The following is a 24,374-nucleotide window of genomic DNA, read 5'->3' on the forward strand; positions in this document are numbered from 1 at the left end:
ACTATCTAATGTTGATATTTTAGACACAGTCGCTATCTAATGTTAATAGTTTAGGGAACAGTCACTACCTAATGTTGTTAGTATATACACAGTCACTATGTAATGTTGATAGTTTAGACAATCACTATCTAATGTTGATAGTTTAGAGACATTGACTATCTAATGTTGATTGTTTAGGGTTCAGTCACTACCTAATGTTGATAGTTTTGACACAGTCACTATCTAATGTTGATAGTTTAGGGAACAGTCACTATCTAATGTTGATAGTTTAGACACAGTCATTATGTAATGTTGATAGTTTAGACACAGTCACTATCTAATGTTGATATTTTACACACAGTCACTATCTGTGGTCTATCTGTGGTCCTCTGTAGCTCAGCTGGTAGAGCACGGCGCTTGTAACGCCAAGGTAGTGGGTTCGATCCCCGGGACCACCCATACACAAAAATGTATGCAGGCATGACTGTAAGTCGCTTTGGATAAAAGCGTCTGCTAAATGGCATAGTATTATTATTATTATCTAATGTTGATAGTTTAGACACAGTCACTATCTAATGTTGATAGTTTAGACACAGTTACTCTCTAATGTTAATAGTTTAGGCAACAGTCACTATCTAATATTGATAGTTTAGACACAGTCACTATCTAATGTTGATAGTTTAGGGAACAGTCACTATCTAATGTTGATAGTTTAGGGAAAAGTCACTATCTAATGTTGATATTTTAGACACAGTCGCTATCTAATGTTAATAGTTTAGGGAACAGTCACTACCTAATGTTGATAGTTTAGACACAGTCACTATCTAATGTTGATAGTTTAGACACAGTCACTATCTAATATTGATAGTTTAGACACAGTCACTATCTAATGTTGATAGTTTAGGGAACAGTCACTATCTAATGTTGATAGTTTAGGGAAAAGTCACTGTCTAATGTTGATATTTTAGACACAGTCGCTATCTAATGTTAATAGTTTAGGGAACAGTCACTACCTAATGTTGATAGTTTAGACACAGTCACTATCTAATGTTGATAGTTTAGACACAGTCATTATGTAATGTTGATAGTTTAGACACAATCACTATCTAATGTTGATAGTTTAGACACAGTCGCTATCTAATGTTAATAGTTTAGGGAACAGTCACTACCTAATGTTGATAGTTTAGGGAACAGTCACTTCCTAATGTTGATAGTTTAGACACAGTCACTATCTAATGTTGATAGTTTAGGGAACAGTCACTATCTAATGTTGATAGTTTAGGGAACAGTCACTTCCTAATGTTGATAGTTTAGACACAGTCACTATCTAATGTTGATAGTTTAGGGAACAGTCACTATCTAATGTTAATAGTTTAGGGAAAAGTCACTATCTAATGTTGATATTTTAGACGCAGTCGCTATCTAATGTTAATAGTTTAGGGAACAGTCACTACCTAATGTTGATAGTATATACACAGTCACTATGTAATGTTGATAGTGACAATCACTATCTAATATTGATAGTTTAGGGAATAGTCACTATCTAATGTTGATAGTTTAGGGAACAGTCACTTCCTAATGTTGATAGTTTAGACACAGTCACTATCTAATGTTGATAGTTTAGACACAGTCATTATGTAATGTTGATAGTTTAGACACAGTCACTATCTAATGTTGATAGTTTAGACACAGTCACTCTCTAATGTTAATAGTTTAGGCAACAGTCACTATCTAATATTGATAGCTTAGACACAGTCACTATCTAATGTTGATAGTTTAGGGAATAGTCACTATCTAATGTTGATAGTTTAGACAATCACTATCTAATGTTGATAGTTTAGGGAATAGTCACTATCTAATGTTGATAGTTTAGGGAACAGTCACTTCCTAATGTTGATAGTTTAGACACAGTCACTATCTAATGTTGATAGTTTAGACACAGTCATAATGTAATGTTGATAGTTTAGACCCAGTCACTATCTAATGTTGATAGTTTAGACACAGTCACTATCTAATGTTAATAGTTTAGGCAACAGTCACTATCTAATATTGATAGTTTAGACACAGTCACTATCTAATGTTGATAGTTTAGGGAACAGTCACTATCTAATGTTGATAGTTTAGGGAAAAGTCACTATCTAATGTTGATATTTTAGGGAATAGTCACTATCTAATGTTGATAGTTTAGGGAATAGTCACTATCTAATGTTGATAGTTTAGGGAATAGTCACTATCTAATGTTGATAGTTTAGGGAACAGTCATTTCCTAATGTTGATAGTTTAGACACAGTCACTATCTAATATTGATAGTTTAGACACAGTCATTATGTAATGTTGATAGTTTAGACACAGTCACTATCTAATGTTGATATTTTACACACAGTCACTATCTAATGTTAATAGTTTAGGGAACAGTCACTATGTAATGTTTACAGTATATACACAGTCATTATCTAATGTTGATAGTTTACAGTCACTATCTAATGATGATAGTTTAGGGAACAGTCACTATCTAATGTTGATAGTTTAGGGAAAAGTCACTATCTAATGTTGATATTTTAGACACAGTCGCTATCTAATGTTAATAGTTTAGGGAACAGTCACTACCTAATGTTGTTAGTATATACACAGTCACTATGTAATGTTGATAGTTTAGACAATCACTATCTAATGTTGATAGTTTAGAGACATTGACTATCTAATGTTGATTGTTTAGGGTTCAGTCACTACCTAATGTTGATAGTTTTGACACAGTCACTATCTAATGTTGATAGTTTAGGGAACAGTCACTATCTAATATTGATAGTTTAGACACAGTCATTATCTAATGTTGATAGTTTAGACACAGTCATTATGTAATGTTGATAGTTTAGACACAGTCACTATCTAATGTTGATATTTTACACACAGTCACTATCTGTGGTCTATCTGTGGTCCTCTGTAGCTCAGCTGGTAGAGCACGGCGCTTGTAACGCCAAGGTAGTGGGTTCGATCCCCGGGACCACCCATACACAAAAATGTATGCAGGCATGACTGTAAGTCGCTTTGGATAAAAGCGTCTGCTAAATGGCATAGTATTATTATTATTATCTAATGTTGATAGTTTAGACACAGTCACTATCTAATGTTGATAGTTTAGACACAGTTACTCTCTAATGTTAATAGTTTAGGCAACAGTCACTATCTAATATTGATAGTTTAGACACAGTCACTATCTAATGTTGATAGTTTAGGGAACAGTCACTATCTAATGTTGATAGTTTAGGGAAAAGTCACTATCTAATGTTGATATTTTAGACACAGTCGCTATCTAATGTTAATAGTTTAGGGAACAGTCACTACCTAATGTTGATAGTTTAGACACAGTCACTATCTAATGTTGATAGTTTAGACACAGTCACTATCTAATATTGATAGTTTAGACACAGTCACTATCTAATGTTGATAGTTTAGGGAACAGTCACTATCTAATGTTGATAGTTTAGGGAAAAGTCACTGTCTAATGTTGATATTTTAGACACAGTCGCTATCTAATGTTAATAGTTTAGGGAACAGTCACTACCTAATGTTGATAGTTTAAACACAGTCACTATCTAATGTTGATAGTTTAGACACAGTCATTATGTAATGTTGATAGTTTAGACACAATCACTATCTAATGTTGATAGTTTAGACACAGTCGCTATCTAATGTTAATAGTTTAGGGAACAGTCACTACCTAATGTTGATAGTTTAGGGAACAGTCACTTCCTAATGTTGATAGTTTAGACACAGTCACTATCTAATGTTGATAGTTTAGGAAACAGTCACTATCTAATGTTGATAGTTTAGGGAACAGTCACTTCCTAATGTTGATAGTTTAGACACAGTCACTATCTAATGTTGATAGTTTAGGGAACAGTCACTATCTAATGTTAATAGTTTAGGGAAAAGTCACTATCTAATGTTGATATTTTAGACGCAGTCGCTATCTAATGTTAATAGTTTAGGGAACAGTCACTACCTAATGTTGATAGTATATACACAGTCACTATGTAATGTTGATAGTGACAATCACTATCTAATATTGATAGTTTAGGGAATAGTCACTATCTAATGTTGATAGTTTAGGGAACAGTCACTTCCTAATGTTGATAGTTTAGACACAGTCACTATCTAATATTGATAGTTTAGACACAGTCATTATGTAATGTTGATAGTTTAGAGACAGTCACTATCTAATGTTGATATTTTAGACACAGTCGCTATCTAATGTTAATAGTTTAGGGAACATTCACTACCTAATGTTTATAGTATATACACAGTCACTATGTAATGTTGATAGTTTAGACAATCACTATCTAATGTTGATAGTTTAGGGAATAGTCACTATATAATGTTGATAATTTAGACTCAGTCACTATCTAATGTTTATAGTTTAGACACAGTCACTATCTAATGTTGATAGTTTACAGTCACTATCTAATGATGATAGTTTAGGCAACAGTCACTATCTAATGTTGATAGTTTAGGGAAAAGTCACTATCTAATGTTGATATTTTAGACACAGTCACTATCTAATGTTAATAGTTTAGACAATCACTATCTAATGTTGATATTTTAGACACAGTCACTCTCTAATGTTAATAGTTTATTCAACAGTCACTATCTAATATTGATAGTTTAGACACAGTCACTATCTAATGTTGATAGTTTAGGGAACAGTCACTATCTAATGTTGATAGTTTAGGGAAAAGTCACTATCTAATGTTGATATTTTAGACACAGTCGCTATCTAATGTTAATCGTTTAGGGAACAGTCACTACCTAATGTTGATAGTTTAGACACAGTCACTATGTAATGTTGATAGTTTAGACACAGTCACTATCTAATGTTGATAGTTTAGACACAGTCATTATCTAATATTGATAGTTTAGGGAACAGTCACTTCCTAATGTTGATAGTTTAGACACAGTCACTATCTAACGTTGATAGTTTAGACACAGTCACTATCTAATGTTGATATTTTAGACACAGTCGCTATCTAATGTTAATAGTTTAGGGAACAGTCACTACCTAATGTTGACAGTATATACACAGTCACTATCTAATGTTGATATTTTAGACACAGTCGCTATCTAATGTTAATAATTTAGGGAACAGTCACTACCTAATGTTGACAGTATATACACAGTCACTATCTAATGTTGATAGTTTAGACAATCACTATCTAATGTTGATAGTTTAGGGAACAGTCACTATCTAATGTTGATAGTTTAGGGAAAAGTCACTATCTAATGTTGATATTTTAGACACAGTCGCTATCTAATGTTAATAGTTTAGACACAGTCGCTATCTAATGTTGATAGTTTAGACACAGTCGCTATCTAATGTTGATAGTTTAGACAGTCATTATGTAATGTTGATAGTTTAGACACAGTCACTATCTAATGTTGATATTTTAGACACAGTCGCTATCTAATGTTAATTGTTTAGGGAACAGTCACTACCTAATGTTGATAGTATATACACAGTCACTATGTAATTTTGATAGTTTAGACAATCACTATCTAATGTTGATAGTTTAGGGAACAGTCACTACCTAATGTTGATTGTTTAGGGAACAGTCACTACCTAATGTTGATAGTTTTGACACAGTCACTGTCTAATGTTGATAGTTTAGGGAACAGTCACTATCTAATATTGATAGTTTAGACACAGTCACTATGTAATGTTGATAGTTTAGGTAACAGTCACTATCTAATGTTGATAGTTTAGGGAAAAGTCTCTATCTAATGTTGATATTTTAGACACAGTCTCTATCTAATGTTAATAGTTTAGGGAACAGTCACTACCTAATGTTGATAGTTTTGACACAGTCACTATCTAATGTTGATATTTTAGACACAGTCGCTATCTAATGTTAATAGTTTAGGGAACAGTCACTACCTAATGTTGACAGTATATACACATTCACTATCTAATGTTGATATTTTAGACACAGTCGCTATCTAATGTTAATAGTTTAGGGAACAGTCACTACCTAATGTTGACAGTATATACACAGTCACTATCTAATGTTGATAGTTTAGACAATCACTATCTAATGTTGATAGTTTAGGGAACAGTCACTATCTAATGTTGATAGTTTAGGGAAAAGTCTCTATCTAATGTTGATATTTTAGACACAGTCGCTATCTAATGTTAATAGTTTAGGGAACAGTCACTACCTAATGTTGACAGTATATACACAGTCACTATCTAATGTTGATAGTTTAGACAATCACTATCTAATGTTTATAGTTTAGGGAACAGTCACTATCTAATGTTGATAGTTTAGGGAAAATTCACTATCTAATGTTGATATTTTAGACACAGTCGCTATCTAATGTTAATAGTTTAGACACAGTCGCTATCTAATGTTGATAGTTTAGACACAGTCGCTATCTAATGTTGATAGTTTAGACACAGTCATTATGTAATGTTGATAGTTTAGACACAGTCACTATCTAATGTTGATATTTTAGACACAGTCGCTATCTAATGTTAATAGTATATACACAGTCACTATGTAATGTTGATAGTTTAGACAATCACTATCTAATGTTGATAGTTTAGACACAGTCGCTATCTAATGTTGATAGTTTAGACACAGTCATTATGTAATGTTGATAGTTTAGACACAGTCACTATCTAATGTTGATATTTTAGACACAGTCACTACCTAATGTTGATAGTATATACACAGTCACTATGTAATGTTGATAGTTTAGACAATCACTATCTAATGTTGATTGTTTAGGGAACAGTCACTACCTAATGTTGATAGTTTTGACACAGTCACTATGTAATGTTGATAGTTTAGGTAACAGTCACTATCTAATGTTGATAGTTTAGGGAAAAGTCTCTATCTAATGTTGATATTTTAGACACAGTCGCTATCTAATGTTAATAGTTTAGGGAACAGTCACTACCTAATGTTGATAGTTTTGACACAGTCACTATCTAATGTTGATATTTTAGACACAGTCGCTATCTAATGTTAATAGTTTAGGGAACAGTCACTACCTAATGTTGACAGTATATACACAGTCACTATCTAATGTTGATATTTTAGACACAGTCGCTATCTAATGTTAATAGTTTAGGGAACAGTCACTACCTAATGTTGACAGTATATACACAGTCACTATCTAATGTTGATAGTTTAGACAATCACTATCTAATGTTGATAGTTTAGGGAACAGTCACTATCTAATGTTGATAGTTTAGGGAAAAGTCTCTATCTAATGTTGATATTTTAGACACAGTCGCTATCTAATGTTAATAGTTTAGGGAACAGTCACTACCTAATGTTGACAGTATATACACAGTCACTATCTAATGTTGATAGTTTAGACAATCACTATCTAATGTTTATAGTTTAGGGAACAGTCACTATCTAATGTTGATAGTTTAGGGAAAAGTCACTATCTAATGTTGATATTTTAGACACAGTCGCTATCTAATGTTAATAGTTTAGACACAGTCGCTATCTAATGTTGATAGTTTAGACACAGTCGCTATCTAATGTTGATAGTTTAGACACAGTCATTATGTAATGTTGATAGTTTAGACTCAGTCACTATCTAATGTTGATATTTTAGACACAGTCGCTATCTAATGTTAATAGTATATACACAGTCACTATGTAATGTTGATAGTTTAGACAATCACTATCTAATGTTGATAGTTTAGACACAGTCGCTATCTAATGTTGATAGTTTAGACACAGTCATTATGTAATGTTGATAGTTTAGACACAGTCACTGTCTAATGTTGATATTTTAGACACAGTCACTACCTAATGTTGATAGTATATACACAGTCACTATGTAATGTTGATAGTTTAGACAATCACTATCTAATGTTGATAGTTTAGGGAACAGTCACTACCTAATGTTGATTGTTTAGGGAACAGTCACTACCTAATGTTGATAGTTTTGACACAGTCACTGTCTAATGTTGATAGTTTAGGGAACAGTCACTATCTAATATTGATAGTTTAGACACAGTCACTATGTAATGTTGATAGTTTAGGTAACAGTCACTATCTAATGTTGATAGTTTAGGGAAAAGTCTCTATCTAATGTTGATATTTTAGACACAGTCGCTATCTAATGTTAATAGTTTAGGGAACAGTCACTACCTAATGTTGATAGTTTTGACACAGTCACTATCTAATGTTGATATTTTAGACACAGTCGCTATCTAATGTTAATAGTTTAGGGAACAGTCACTACCTAATGTTGACAGTATATACACATTCACTATCTAATGTTGATATTTTAGACACAGTCGCTATCTAATGTTAATAGTTTAGGGAACAGTCACTACCTAATGTTGACAGTATATACACAGTCACTATCTAATGTTGATAGTTTAGACAATCACTATCTAATGTTGATAGTTTAGGGAACAGTCACTATCTAATGTTGATAGTTTAGGGAAAAGTCTCTATCTAATGTTGATATTTTAGACACAGTCGCTATCTAATGTTAATAGTTTAGGGAACAGTCACTACCTAATGTTGACAGTATATACACAGTCACTATCTAATGTTGATAGTTTAGACAATCACTATCTAATGTTTATAGTTTAGGGAACAGTCACTATCTAATGTTGATAGTTTAGGGAAAATTCACTATCTAATGTTGATATTTTAGACACAGTCGCTATCTAATGTTAATAGTTTAGACACAGTCGCTATCTAATGTTGATAGTTTAGACACAGTCGCTATCTAATGTTGATAGTTTAGACACAGTCATTATGTAATGTTGATAGTTTAGACACAGTCACTATCTAATGTTGATATTTTAGACACAGTCGCTATCTAATGTTAATAGTATATACACAGTCACTATGTAATGTTGATAGTTTAGACAATCACTATCTAATGTTGATAGTTTAGACACAGTCGCTATCTAATGTTGATAGTTTAGACACAGTCATTATGTAATGTTGATAGTTTAGACACAGTCACTATCTAATGTTGATATTTTAGACACAGTCACTACCTAATGTTGATAGTATATACACAGTCACTATGTAATGTTGATAGTTTAGACAATCACTATCTAATGTTGATAGTTTAGGGAACAGTCACTACCTAATGTTGATTGTTTAGGGAACAGTCACTACCTAATGTTGATAGTTTTGACACAGTCACTATGTAATGTTGATAGTTTAGGTAACAGTCACTATCTAATGTTGATAGTTTAGGGAAAAGTCTCTATCTAATGTTGATATTTTAGACACAGTCGCTATCTAATGTTAATAGTTTAGGGAACAGTCACTACCTAATGTTGATAGTTTTGACACAGTCACTATCTAATGTTGATATTTTAGACACAGTCGCTATCTAATGTTAATAGTTTAGGGAACAGTCACTACCTAATGTTGACAGTATATACACAGTCACTATCTAATGTTGATATTTTAGACACAGTCGCTATCTAATGTTAATAGTTTAGGGAACAGTCACTACCTAATGTTGACAGTATATACACAGTCACTATCTAATGTTGATAGTTTAGACAATCACTATCTAATGTTGATAGTTTAGGGAACAGTCACTATCTAATGTTGATAGTTTAGGGAAAAGTCTCTATCTAATGTTGATATTTTAGACACAGTCGCTATCTAATGTTAATAGTTTAGGGAACAGTCACTACCTAATGTTGACAGTATATACACAGTCACTATCTAATGTTGATAGTTTAGACAATCACTATCTAATGTTTATAGTTTAGGGAACAGTCACTATCTAATGTTGATAGTTTAGGGAAAAGTCACTATCTAATGTTGATATTTTAGACACAGTCGCTATCTAATGTTAATAGTTTAGACACAGTCGCTATCTAATGTTGATAGTTTAGACACAGTCGCTATCTAATGTTGATAGTTTAGACACAGTCATTATGTAATGTTGATAGTTTAGACACAGTCACTATCTAATGTTGATATTTTAGACACAGTCGCTATCTAATGTTAATAGTATATACACAGTCACTATGTAATGTTGATAGTTTAGACAATCACTATCTAATGTTGATAGTTTAGACACAGTCGCTATCTAATGTTGATAGTTTAGACACAGTCATTATGTAATGTTGATAGTTTAGACACAGTCACTGTCTAATGTTGATATTTTAGACACAGTCACTACCTAATGTTGATAGTATATACACAGTCACTATGTAATGTTGATAGTTTAGACAATCACTATCTAATGTTGATAGTTTAGGGAACAGTCACTACCTAATGTTGATTGTTTAGGGAACAGTCACTACCTAATGTTGATAGTTTTGACACAGTCACTATCTAATGTTGATAGTTTAGGGAACAGTCACTATCTTATATTGATAGTTTAGACACAGTCACTATGTAATGTTGATAGTTTAGGTAACAGTCACTATCTAATGTTGATAGTTTAGGGAAAAGTCTCTATCTAATGTTGATATTTTAGACACAGTCGCTATAAAATAATTAATAATAATAATTGGTCATTTAGCAGACGCTCTTATCCAGAGCGACTTACAGGAGCAATTAGGGTTAAGTGCCTTGCTCAAGGGCACATCGACAGATTTTTCACCTAGTCGGCTCGGGGATTACAACTAGCGACCTTTCGGTTACTGGCACAACGCTCTTAACCACTAAGCTACCTGCCGCTATCTAATGTTAATAGTTTAGGGAACAGTCACTACCTAATGTTGATAGTTTTGACACAGTCACTATCTAATTTTTATAGTTTAGTCAATCTCTATCTAATGTTGATAGTTTAGGGAACAGTCACTGTCTAATGTTGAATGTTTAGACACAGTCACTATCTAATTTGATAGTTTAGACACAGTCACTATGTCAATGTCACAAATGCATGGGACCAATCATAGTTTTCATATTAATTATTTGTTTTACATTGGTTCATGGTCATTGGTTCATGGTCATTGGCTCATGGTCAAAGGTTCAGGGTCAATTGAGTCACTTGTCTGACATCTTGACGGTCAGGTGAGTTCACTGTCTCAATTCCACTTCTAGTCCCCTGTACCTCAGTTGGTAGAGCATGGCGCTTCCAATTGCAGGGTTGTGGGTTCGTTTCCCACGGGGGGGCAGTATGAAAATGTATGCACTCACTAACTGTAAGTCGCTCTGGATAAGAGCGTCTGCTAAATGACAAAAATGTAAAAAATGTAAATCCTGCTTCCAATTGTTATGAAGTTTTGCCCCCACCTAGTGGCCAAAAATGAGAGTTGCATATTACATTTTGCATTTAGATTATTTTCTCTCTCTCTCTTTCTCTCTCTCTTGCAGGCATTTAGAGTGGATGACAAGAAGAAGTTCACTTCTTTCAAGTCCTGTCTGAAGAAGGAGATCTCGTCAGGCAGATAAGTATGTCTAGACTCTATGTTCAATCCACAGTAGAAGTACTGTATAGAGAAGTATAGTTAATGCTATATTGATTTGGAGATATAGATGCCACCATAACACATGATGGTCTTTGTTCCAGGTCCTTCTCCAGAGGAGCTACATTTTTAATGAAATAGATAGAATAATCTCTCTTTTCAACTAGTGATGTGGTATATTAAGTCAGCTCCTGGGATGTGGTATGTTAAGTCAGCTCCTGGGATGTGGTATGTTAAGTCAGCTCCTGGGATGTGGTATATTAAGTCAGCTCCTGGGATGTGGTATGTTAAGTCAGCTCCTGGGATGTGGTATATTAAGTCAGCTCCTGGGATGTGGTATGTTAAGTCAGCTCCTGGGATGTGGTATGTTAAGTCAGCTCCTGGGATGTGGTATGTTAAGTCAGCTCCTGGGATGTGGTATGTTAAGTCAGCTCCTGGGATGTGGTATATTAAGTCATCTCCTGGGATGTGGTATGTTAAGTCAGCTCCTGGGATGTGGTATGTTAAGTCAGCTCCTGGGATGTGGTATGTTAAGTCAGCTCCTGGGATGTGGTATGTTAAGTCAGCTCCTGGGATGTGGTATGTTAAGTCAGCTCCTGGGATGTGGTATATTAAGTCATCTCCTGGGATGTGGTACGTTAAGTCAGCTCCTGGGATGTGGTATATTAAGTCAGCTCCTGGGATGTGTTAGAGGCCCACACTAACTCTCCTCAGCCTCAGTATTGAGTTACACTGTAATATTAAGGCCTGATTAACTGCTACCAGACACCAGCTTAACTCTGCATACATGAGCAGTGAGGTGTGCGATTTAAACCCATATTAATGTTTCACAGGAAACACACCATACTGCTCAAACAACATGATGAAACAACACAAGGCTGGCACTGGGTCCATTTACCTTACAACCTGATCTGCATGTTTTTACATGGGACTAAAAGATAAAATAATCTTGTCTCCAAGTGTATTTTACACATAGCATAGTATAGAACATTGCATTCCAAATGGAATCCTATTCCCTTTATAGTGCGCTACATTATAGGGCTCTCATTATAGGGCACTATATAAGGAATAGGGCGCCATTTGGAATGTAATCATAGAATGCATACATTGTTATTCAATCTCTGCCATTTGTCTGTAGCCCAATCAGGGTCAAAGGTCATGGAGGAGTGTAAACCACATGACCAAAGGTATGTGGACACCTGCTCGTCCAACATCTAATTCCAAAATCATGGGCATTAATATGGAGTTGGTCCCCCCTTTGCTGCTATGACAGCCTCCACTCTTCTGGGAAGGTTTTCCACTAGATGTTGAAACATTGCTGCGGGGACTTGCTTCCATTCAGCCACAAGAGCATTAGTGAGGTCGGCACTGATGTTGGGTGATTAGGCCTGGCTCGCAGTCGGCATTCCAATTCATCCCAACGCTTGGCATTGCGCATGGTGATCTTAAGCTTGGAAACCAATTTCATGAAACTCCCGACTAACAGTTATTTTGCTGACATTGCTTCCAGAGGCAGTTTGGAAGTCGGTAGTGAGTGTTGCAACCGAGGACAGACAATTTTTACACTTTACGCACTTCAGCACTCGGCGATCCCGTTCTGTGAGCTTGTGTGGCCCACCACTTTGCGGCTGAGCCGTTGTTGCTCCTAGATGTTTCCACTTCACAATAACAGCACTTACAGTTGACTGGGGCAGCTCTAGCAGGGCAGAAATTTGACAAACTGACTTGTTGGAAAGGTGGCATCCTATGATGGTGCCACGTTGAAAGTCACTGAGCTCTTCAGTAAGGTAATTCTACTGCCAATGTTTTTCTATTGCGATTGCATGGCTGTGTGCTCAATTTTATACACCTGTCAGCAACGGGTGTGGCTGAAATAGCCAAATCCACTAATTTGAAGGGATGTCCACATACTTTTGTATATATAGTTTACAGTGGGGAAAAAAAAGTATTTAGTCAGCCACCAATTGTGCAAGTTCTCCCACTTAAAAAGATGAGAGAGGCCTGTAATTGTCATCATAGGTACACGTCAACTATGACAGACAAATTGAGAAAAAAATTCCAGAAAATCACATTGTAGGATTTTTAATGAATTTATTTGCAAATTATGGTGGAAAATAAGTATTTGGTCACCTACAAACAAGCAAGATTTCTGGCTCTCACAGACCTGTAACTTCTTCTTTAAGAGGCTCCTCTGTCCTCCACTCGTTACCTGTATTAATGGCACCTGTTTGAACTTGTTATCAGTATAAAAGTCACCTGTCCACAACCTCAAACAGTCACACTCCAAACTTCACTATGGCCAAAACCAAAGAGCTGTCAAAGGACACCAGAAACAAAATTGTAGACCTGCACCAGGCTGGGAAGACTGAATCTGCAATAGGTAAGCAGCTTGATTTGAAGAAATCAACTGTGGGAGCAATTATTAGGAAATGGAAGACATACAAGACCACTGATAATCTCCCTCGATCTGGGGCTCCACGCAAGATCTCACCCCGTGGGGTCAAAATGATCACAAGAACGGTGAGCAAAAATCCCAGAACCACACGGGGGGACCTAGTGAATGACCTGCAGAGAGCTGGGACCAAAGTAACAAAGCCTACCATCAGTAACACACTACGCCGCCAGGGACTCAAATCCTGCAGTGCCAGACGTGTCCCCCATGTCCAGGCCCGTCTGAAGTTTGCTAGAGTGCATTTGGATGATCCAGAAGAGGATTGGGAGAATGTCATATGGTCAGATGAAACCAAAATAGAACTTTTTGGTAAAGACTCAACTCGTCGTGTTTGGAGGACAAAGAATGCTGAGTTGCATCCAAAGAACACCATACCTACTGTGAAGCATGGGGGTGTAAACATCATGCTTTGGGGCTGTTTTTCTGCAAAGGGACCAGGACGACTGATCCATGTAAAGGAAAGAATGAATGGGGCCATGTATCGTGAAATTTTGCTCAGCAGTTCAGTTTTTTCTCCAGTAGTTTTATGTTGCCACAGAACAGGTCGATAGTGTTAGATGCTGTATGTGCTATGTTCTTCAATGTATTCTATAATAAGTACTTTTCCTTCTGCAGATCACCAGGTGAATGTCCTGCACCCCTCTCTACCTGGATAGACTTCCCCTGATTCATGAAGATAATTCAAAACAACAGTACAGTTCCTTCTGCTATCAATGTGAAGATGACAGAAGGATAGATTTATGTTTCAGTCTCTGCATAGTAGTCTAAAAAGTAGAAATAGGATTCTCCTCACCAAGGCCTAGTTGGATGCTACTGGAAGTGTTTTCAAGTTGAGATTGATGTGAGAAAACAGACCCTAGAAGTAAGGAAGCCATTTAAAATACCTGAAGTCTTAAGCTTGTTGGTAAGCTTTCAGTCTGTTACGTATGGAAATCAACAATATGTTTTGTAGTGCTGTGATGGTCATAATATAAATGTTAAGTTGCACTGCTGGTATTTTATTTTTCTACCAGATAGTTTAAAAAAAATGTTAAATCAGGGGATGAAATGCTATTGATCAGGACTACTTGTGTAACACCTTCCTGGTCTTCTACAAGTCACGCGAGCTGATAGGGTCACTGGAAACTCCAACCTATTGTTGCAGCAGATTTATTAACCCTGGGTGAATTCATTATTGATTAATCTATCTATCTATGTACAGTATTTATTCACAATTTTACCGTATTCATTTGTTTGTTTATCACTGTAAGTCTCTGAAAATGAAAAACCCATTTGGTTGTTTTTGTAGCTCTGACTGTGTGTAGCATTGTTCAGTGTGGTTCCCTCCCAGTCCTAAACCTGCTAATCTGCCTCTATGCATTGCTGACATACTTTCTCCAAGCCTGTCTGCAGCCCACTGCACAGATCAGCTTACGCAGGGGAGTACACCCTCCCTCTTGTGTTCTGTTCACACGGCTGCCTTCTGCAGCTCATTCTCAAATAACTCAGAGCCAGCTAGCTAACACCTTTCAAATGGGGGGTTTATCTCTATCTTCATTGTGTAAATAGAGGCAGCTAACTCCGTTAATAATTATTATAATCAAGGGTTTACGCTGATGTAATGGAGAAATTCAGTGTGTATATTGACTACACACCTATTCATACTAGGCCTATTCAGCCTACTGACAGGGATTCTAGACAATGAGGACTTTATGAATTTGCGATAATTGTTTTTACTAAAGGCAAAATACACTGTTTGTGTAACATGAGATTACTGTTCAGAGGCGTACCTGTGTTTATTTCTCAATGGGTTACCCAGGAAAATCTTGTTCTACTGTGTACCATCATGACATATATATTTTCAAATGTCAAATATAGTGTAAATGCATTTAAGTTATGTTTTCTATGGAATGTAGTTCTGGTCAGATGTGGTGGGTTTCCTGCTTGAAAAGAGACTTGGGGCTCTATTCAATCCGTATCACGGAAATTCAGCATTACAGCGTGGTTGAAATTTAAAGGCAATGTTCCCGCATTAGCAGAGACTGCATTCATGAATGCAGATGTCGGCTCAATAGGAAATTACCTTTACATTTTTAGCATGCTATCTGTAATGCTCCAGCGATACAGATTGAACATAGCCCTTGGTTTGCTAGTGCCAATGTCTCACATTATACAATGGGTGGGTCTAATCCTGAATGCTGATTGGTTAAAACCGCATTCCAGCCGGTGTCTATTCCACAAGTTGCCACCGGCTAAATCTATGATGTTAAAATGCCTATTTACTCTGTTCCATCTGACTGCGCAATCCACTGTCTCATCAGCCCAGCCAGGCAATTTATAAACTTGATCTCCACTATAAAAAGCATCTAGACATTATACAATATTATCTCATATGTTACATATTAAATCAAATTAAATGGATTTGTCTACTTAGCCTACTTCTTTGCATGATATAACAGAATACATTAGTAATGTGTATATCCTACATCTCCTCTTAGTTTGCCTCTTTTGAATGATGTTTGGAAGTCATGTGAATGACAGCTCTCTCTACAGAACTTTGTTTAGATTATCAAATGGATTACGCACGCTGTTGCAGGCTGTTACATTGACTTGGTAAATAAAGTTGTTAAGAACAATCAATAGCTTTGTGTCCTTTTTGTTCTGGATTTCACACTCACACACACACATACACTTTCATAACCCCTGACCTCAATTACATTATTTAGCAGACGCTCTTATCCAGAGCGACTTACATTATATATATTTTTTTATACCCCCTGTGGGAATCGAACCCACAACCCTGGCGTTGCAAACACCATGCTCTATCAACTGAGCTACATCCCTGCCGGCCATTCCCTCCCCTACCCTGGACCAATTGCGCGCCGCCCCATGGGTCTCCCGGTCACGGCCGGCTACGACAGAGCCTGGATTCGAACCAGGATCTCTAGTGGCACAGTTAGCACTGCGATGCAGTGCCTTAGACCACTGCGCCACTCAGGAGTACACAATAATGTGTTGAAGGAAATATTTGGTCAGCTAATTACCAGCTGATGGTGTCACACATTCCTCAGACATTTGAAACAGAGTGGCTATATATTATTACCAGCTTATGCACTGACAGCCTGTTTCCCTTATTTACATAAAAATACAATCAAACAAAAATGCCTACCAATAGGCCTATTCTACAAAAAGGCACATTTAATATAGCATAAGGTCTGATTATTTTTTTCTTCATCATATAGGACTACCTTCAACAACGTTAGCTCTATGGCAAGACAACATTAAAAACAACTTAAATGGTGATTCACATTATCTTCTCTGCATCAATGGTCAGAGGCTCAATGGGCTCTTTCCAAAGAATGAAAATGTGTTTGCAGTATCCCACGAACGTCATGGCAACTTGGTGAAAAAGGGGTGGTGCTCAATATTTTGCAGCGCAGAGAGGAAGGAGAGACGTCGCGATACCGCGCTCTGCGAAACGAGGTGGAGGCAGCAGAACAGAAGTGCTACGTCCTGGCTGTCGATCATACTCGATTTACCGGCAGTAATGCAGTGAAAGACAGACAAAAACTTAATTTCAAACAAATGGTGTCTAAATAGAGTATGGCGCCGTCGGGCTCGCGTAGTATCAAACGGAGCTGTCAGACAGTTTTGTATTGGATTCCAGTTATTTTTATCACCCTCATAGTGGCTTGGTCCTACTACGCGTATGTTGTACAGCTCTGCATAGGTAAGGATAACTCCACTGTCTGCACAGTATGGGATTTAACGCTTATAGGATGCTGTGGAAGCCTTGCAGTGCTCTTATAACCGTGTAACCATGTGTTTTTCCATGCTCCTGTGCTGCATCTCATTTCAGCGTTCACTCATTTTGGTCCTGTCTGATGTTAGATGCAGAACAATTTGTTTATGCAGATGCTTGTAGTTGACAGTATCAATTTGTATCATAATTACAAAAACAACGTTATTCTGGACACATGTTTATGAGTATGTTCATTCCTGGAAGTCTCCCATAAAAACTGTTGAGTCACAGCTATAACTGAAATATATTACATTAGTTGCACATGTCATGTGTTAAACAATATGGGGAGCAAATACTGTACGATTATAATGAAATAATGACAGTAGAAATGTAAATATTGGTTGTTTATATATGGGCTGAGTAATAATATTGCCAATGTGTTTGATTATCTCAAAGAATATGTCATATACACTAGCGGTCAAAAGTTTTAGAACACCTACTCATTCAAGGGTTTTTCTTTATTTTTACTATTTTCTACATTGTAGAATAATAGTGAAGACATCAAAACTATGAAATAACACATATGGAATCAGGTATTAACCAAAAAAGTGTTAAACAAATCAAAATATATTTTATATTTGAGATTCTTCAAATAGCCACCCTTTGTCTTGATGACAGCTTTGCACACTCTTGGCATTCTCTCAACCAGCTTCATGAGGTAGTCACCTGGAATGCATTTCAATTAACAGGTGTGCCTTCTTAAAAGTTAATTTGTGGAATTTCTTTCCTTCTTAATGCGTTTGAGCCAATCAGTTCTGTTGTGACAAGGTAGGGGGGGTATACAGAAGATAACCCTATTTGGTAAAAGACCAAGTCCATATTATGGCAAGAACAGCTCAAATAAGCAAAGAGAAATGACAGTCCATCATCACTTTAAGACATGAAGGTCAGCCAATACAGAAAATGTCAATCAAGAACTTTGAAAGTTTCTTCAAGTACAGTCGCAAAAACCATCAAGCACTATGATGAAACTGGCTCTCATGAGGACCGCCACAGGAATGGAAGACCCAGATTTACCTCTACTGCAGAGGATAAGTTCATTAGAGTTACCAGCCTAAGAAGTTGCAGCCCAAATAAATGCTTCACACAGTTCAAGTAACAGACACATCTCAACATCAACTGCTCAGAGGAGACTGTGTGAATCAGGCCTTCATGGTCGATTTGCTGCAAAGAAACCACTTTGGTGGTACGCCATCCCATCTGGTTTGGGCTTAGTGGGACTATCATTTGTTTTTCAACAGGACAATGACGCAACACACCTCCAGGCTGTGTAAGGGCTATTTTACCAAGAAGGAGAGTGATGCGGTGCTGCATCAGATGACCTGGTCTCAACAATCACCTGACCTCAACCAAATTGAGATGGTTTGGAATGAGACGGACCGCAGAGTGAAGGAAAAGAAGCCAACAAGTGCTCAGCATATGTGGGAACTCCTTCAAGACTACTGGAAAAGCACTCCAGGTAAAGCTGGTTGAGAGAATGCAAAGCTGTCATCAAGGCAAAGGGTGGCTATTTGAAGAATCTCAAATATAAAATATATTTTGATTTGTTTAACACTTTTTTGGTTACTACATGATTCCATATGTGTTACTTCATAGTTTCGATGTCTTCACTATTATTCTACAATGCAGAAAATAGTAAAAATAAAGAAAAACTATTGAATGAGTAGGTGTTCTAAAACTTTTGACTGGTACTGTATGTATAGCCATTTATTATAATCCAAACAACTATACAAAAAACAATTCCTGAGGAAATTGAAGGGTGTATATCAACTTGTAGTATGTAAAACATTCAAATTTTGATCTGCTTTGACATTTTTATGACTATGAAAAATCAAGTCCCCTCCATTTGAGTTCCTCTCCAGGTGAAAAGATCACCTCACAAGGATGGGTTTGGCAGATTGATGGCCTGGACCAGAGCCATATATGTATATATATATATGTGACTGTACTATCCTGTGCCTGTATGGATGGATTGTATGTACGTACTACTACTTCATACAGCTCTGACAACATTCATTGCATGTGTTCATGTGTCACACATTCACCACAACACTTTGACGTGATCAGCACTTGATTTAGAACAAGTAGTCTAAGGGCCCTATGGACTCTGATCAAAGGTAATAATAATATGCCATTTAGCAGACGCTTTTATCCAAAGCGACTTACAGTCATGCGTGCATACATTTTTGTGTATGGGTGGTCCTGGGGATCGAACCCACTACCCTGGCGTTACAAGCGCCGTGCTACAGAGGACCACAGTAGGGTGCCATTTCAGACATTTAGATTCCCATTAGCTTTCAAGGCTGTTTTTTAGACTGCCAATGTTACATTTTGTTAAATTATAGTGTAAAAGAGCAGAATATTACACATATTGAATTGGCCTGAATAGGGGTACTGATTCCTGAGGTGAGGAGCTCTGTGTGTGTCAGAGGAAACCAGGGCCAGCCCACTCCTTGATCTATTTGGCAGTATGTCAGGTCACCACCTCCTCTGCAAATGGACTCTGTATTTACCAAGAAGCATCACACGCAAATTAGTCTGGATTGAAAGAGCAGTGGTTGCAAAGTATAGTTTTTGAATGTTGATGTGCTTGTACAGTGTATGTACTATCATCAGTCTATTGTCCAATCAATTCCTCTTCTGTTTGACACGCACATTGTTTTTAGCTTTAACAACAACCATGTCAGCTGACTTTGAGCTAACATTCTACAAATGGTGAATAATGACCTGTTTTGTCTATGTCTTTGGCATTCTGCCCAATGTATTATTATTATTATTTTTTAAATGTAATTTCTGTATAAATAACCTTAGAATACAGTATATGTAAATAAACCATAAATGTCTCCATTTTAGTTTTCTTGTAAAGCTGTGAGTGCTATTATATGATACAATATCAGTACTTGTTGCATTTACAACTTGTCTAAATCCCTATCATCAACTGATTTTAGCCAGTGCATGGCTGTGGATTGACTGCATTGTTTGAATGGAATGTTGGCATATTAGCAATTAATTAGAAAAATTAATGGAATCATTCCTCTAAAACTGGATGGCTGGCTAGCTAGCTAACATACAGTGCAGATAAACTCTTCAAATCCATCATTTTACACAATATCTCATCACAGCACTGGCAAACCATGGTTGTCCAATTCCCTGACCAAAATGGCTGACCTTTATCCCATCATAAGGTTCATTTCCATTCTAGTATTCAAATTCCTAATTCTATGGTCTCCGGTGAGAGTGTTGCTGCCCTAATTCAACACCGCTGCACTACAGCGTCTCAGGTGAGAGTGTTGATGTCATGACTTCGAGTTCCTCTCCTAGCCAGCCCAGTCATCAGCCCAGTCAGGTTGACCCTCCCAGCCAGTCCAGTCATCAGCCCAGTCAGGTTGACCCTCCCAGCCAGCCCAGTCATCAGCCCAGTCAGGTTGACCCTCCCAGCCAGCCCAGTCATCAGCCCAGTCAGGTTGACCCTCCCAGCCAGCCCAGTCATCAGCCCAGTCAGGTTGACCCTCCCAGCCAGTCCAGTCATCAGCCCAGTCAGGTTGACCCTCCCAGCCAGCCCAGTCATCAGCCCAGTCAGGTTGACCCTCCCAGCCAGCCCAGTCATCAGCCCAGTCAGGTTGACCCTCCCTGACTCTAGAGACTCCTGTTTTCTTCCTGGTATTCTAAACACTATCTAAAACAGGGCATCTTTCCACGTTCATCTTAGAACACAATATTATGGCCAGTAACAGAGTCTATCACTTTGTCAAAACACTCCTCTACCCCGGAGGTAAGACAGTCTGAACCTCTCTGACTGGCTCTATAGAGTTATTCCTAACCATGTGGCCTGACCAGGAAACACTCTGGGGCTCAAGTAAAGTTCTCAGTGGATGTTGTTAAGTATATTTAATTGATTAATCTGTTATTATCAATGCTTTTAGTGCATACAACTAATATGATAGTTTGATATTTGCATTGACTGTAAAATTACTTATATATATATATATATATTTGTAGTTTTCTCCTATATGTAATGAAACCAGTAAGATAGGACTAGAAGTGTTGTTGCCTCCGGCCAGAATGTGGTGTGATGAGGTCCAGAGATAACTGTATGAGGATATCGTCAGCTGATCCCTCTGTTAATCCAATTGTCTGACTCACATGCAATCTCTGCCTGACCTAGATTTCATTAAAACTATCTTTAAAAATGGCAGCAGGGTCTTTAAAGTTGACAAAATGTTAGTCACATATCTGTGACAGTGGAGGCTCCTCAGAGGAGGAAAGGGTGGACCATCCTCCTCAGTTAATTTCATAAAAATATAAATAGTGAAACATTTAAAAAGTTATCCTTTTTAGATAAAACTGTACTAATTATATTCACGTCACCAAATAATTGATTAAAACACACTGTTTTGCAATGAAGGTCTATCGTAGCATCTACAGCACTCTATAGGGTAGCACCATGGTGTAGCCGGAGGACAGCTAGCTTCCGTCCTCCTCTGGGTACATTGACTTCAATACAAAACCTTGGAGGCTCATGGTTCTCACCCCCTTCTATAGACTTACACAGTAAATATGGCAACTTCCGGAGGACGTCCTCCAACCTATTAGAGCTCTTGCAGCATGAACTGACATGTTGTCCACCGAATCAAAGGATCAGAAAATTAATCTACACGACATGACCAAAAGTATGTGGACACCTGCTCGTCGAACATCTCGTTCCAAAATCATGGGCATTAATATGGAGTTGGTCCCCACTTTGCTGCTGTAATAGCCTCCACTCTTCTGGGAAGGCTTTCCACTAGATGCTGGAACATTGCTGCGGCGACTTGCTTCCATTCATAATATGCCATTTAGCAGACGCTTTTATCCAAAGCGACTTACAGTCATGTGTGCATACATTTTTACGTATGGGTGGTCCCGGGGATCGAACCCACTACCCTGGCGTTACAAGCGCCATGCTCTACCAATTGAGCTACAGAGGACCACATTCAGCCACAAGAGCATTAGTGAGGTCACTGATGTTGGGCGATTAGGCCTGGCTCGCAGTCGGCATTCCAATTCATCCCAAAGGTGTTTGATGGGGTTGAGGTCAGGGCTCTGTGCAGGCCAATCAAGTTCTTCCACACCGATCTCGACAAACCATTTCTGCATGGACCTCGCTTTGTGCACGGGGGCAGGAAAGGGCCTTCCCAAAACTGTTGCCACAAAGTTGGAAGCACAGAAACGTCTAGAATGTAATTGTATGCTGTAGCGTTAAGATTTCCCTTTACTGGAACTAAGGGGCCTGAACCATGAAAAACAGCCCCAGACCATTATTCCTCCCCCACCAAACTTTACAGTTGGCACTATGCATTCGGGCAGGAGCGTTCTCCTGGCATCCGCCAAACCCAGAATCCTCCGTCAGACTGCCAGATGGTGAAACGTGATTCATCACTCCAGAGAACGCATTTCCACTGCTCCAGAGTCCAACGGCGGCGAGCTTTACACCACTCCAGCCGTCGCTTGGCATTGTGCATGGTGATCTTAGGCTTGTGTGCGGCTGTTCGGCCATGGAAACCCATTTCACAAAGCTCCCGAAGAACAATTATTGTGCTGATGTTGCTTCCAGAGGCAGTTTGGAACTCGGTAGTGAGTGTTGCAACCAAGGACAGATGATTTTTACGCGTTACGCGCTTCAGCACTCAGCTGTCCTGTTCTGTGAGCTCTTGTGGCCTACCACTTCGCGGCTGAGCCGTTGTTGCTCCTAGACGTTTCCACTTCAGAATAACAGCACTTACAGTTGACGAGGGCAGCTCTAACAGGGCAGAAATTTGACAAACTGTTTGGAAGGTGGCATCCTATGATGGTGCCACATTGAAAGTCATTGAGCTCTTCAGTAAGGCCATTCTACTGCCAATGTTTGTCTGTGGAGATTGCATCGATTTTATACACCTGCCAGCAACAGGAGTGGCTGAAATAGCCGAATCCACTAATTTGAAGGGGTGTCCACATACTTTTGTATATATAGTGTAGTACTGAAAGCATAAGCTACAGCTAGCACTGCAGTGCATAAAATGTGATGAGTAGTTGACTCAAAGAGAGAGAAATACATTAGTTGAACAGTTTGGAACAAAGCTAAGAGAGAGAGAGAGAGAGAGAGAGAGAGAGAGAGAGAGAGAGAGAGAGAGAGAGAGAGAGAGAGAGAGAGATATTTAGTTTGATTTTATTTCTTCTTTCACTTAGCTAGTGAATGCAGCTAGCTAGTTTAACCTACTCAAACACCTGGCTCAAACAGAGAGGGATGCTAGCTATGGCTATGACAGCTAGTTCACCTGTGAAAGTCCTTGAGTCGCAGACCTGGGCTCTGTTACAATAGCAGGACACACACACGCACGCGCACGCACGCACGCACGCACGCACGCACGCACGCACACACACACACACACACACACACACACACACACAGGCTCTTTGGCTGTTTGCCTTGTTTCAGTTGCTCAGATCACCTTTCCTCAGCTCTGACTGTGTGTTGTGCAGACTGCAGTGTGCTCTGAGCCTGTGAAGCTAATGTGTGCTCAGGGATGGAATTTAAGAATTTTGGGCATTGGCCAGCCAGGTTAGTAGATTGCCATTTTTACTAGCCCAGGTCCAAAATCTGTGTCATGCAATATTTGAAAAGACACAATTTCTCTAGACGGCAGGCTAGTTTGGTACGGTCTGAACAGTACTAGCCTCGGGCTAGCTGGCTAGCTTAATATCCATCCCTGGGTGTGCTC

General features: G+C 37.9%; 2 protein-coding genes across 2 annotated transcripts in view; both read left to right on the forward strand.

The window, feature by feature from the left end:
- micu3b (mitochondrial calcium uptake family, member 3b) overlaps positions 1-16,470 on the forward strand; it is a gene marked incomplete at its 5' end in the record, with an annotated part of 213,641 nt that extends 197,171 nt beyond the window's left edge. The window contains 2 exon segments of the mRNA XM_084147188.1: positions 11,310-11,387; positions 14,469-16,470. Coding sequence (XP_084003314.1) covers positions 11,310-11,387 — 78 coding nt within the window. The 3' untranslated portion in view covers positions 14,469-16,470.
- An 830-nt stretch (positions 16,471-17,300) lies between these two features.
- Positions 17,301-24,374, forward strand: part of zdhhc2 (zDHHC palmitoyltransferase 2) — a 33,874-nt gene continuing 26,800 nt past the window's right edge. The window contains exon 1 of the mRNA XM_084147177.1: positions 17,301-17,562. Within this exon, the coding sequence (XP_084003303.1) occupies positions 17,436-17,562 (127 nt within the window). The 5' untranslated portion in view covers positions 17,301-17,435. The remainder of the gene's footprint in view (positions 17,563-24,374) is intronic.

This window comes from Coregonus lavaretus (genome assembly GCF_964263955.1).
Source record: "Coregonus lavaretus genome assembly, chromosome: 29".
Taxonomy (NCBI): Eukaryota; Metazoa; Chordata; class Actinopteri; order Salmoniformes; family Salmonidae; genus Coregonus; species Coregonus lavaretus.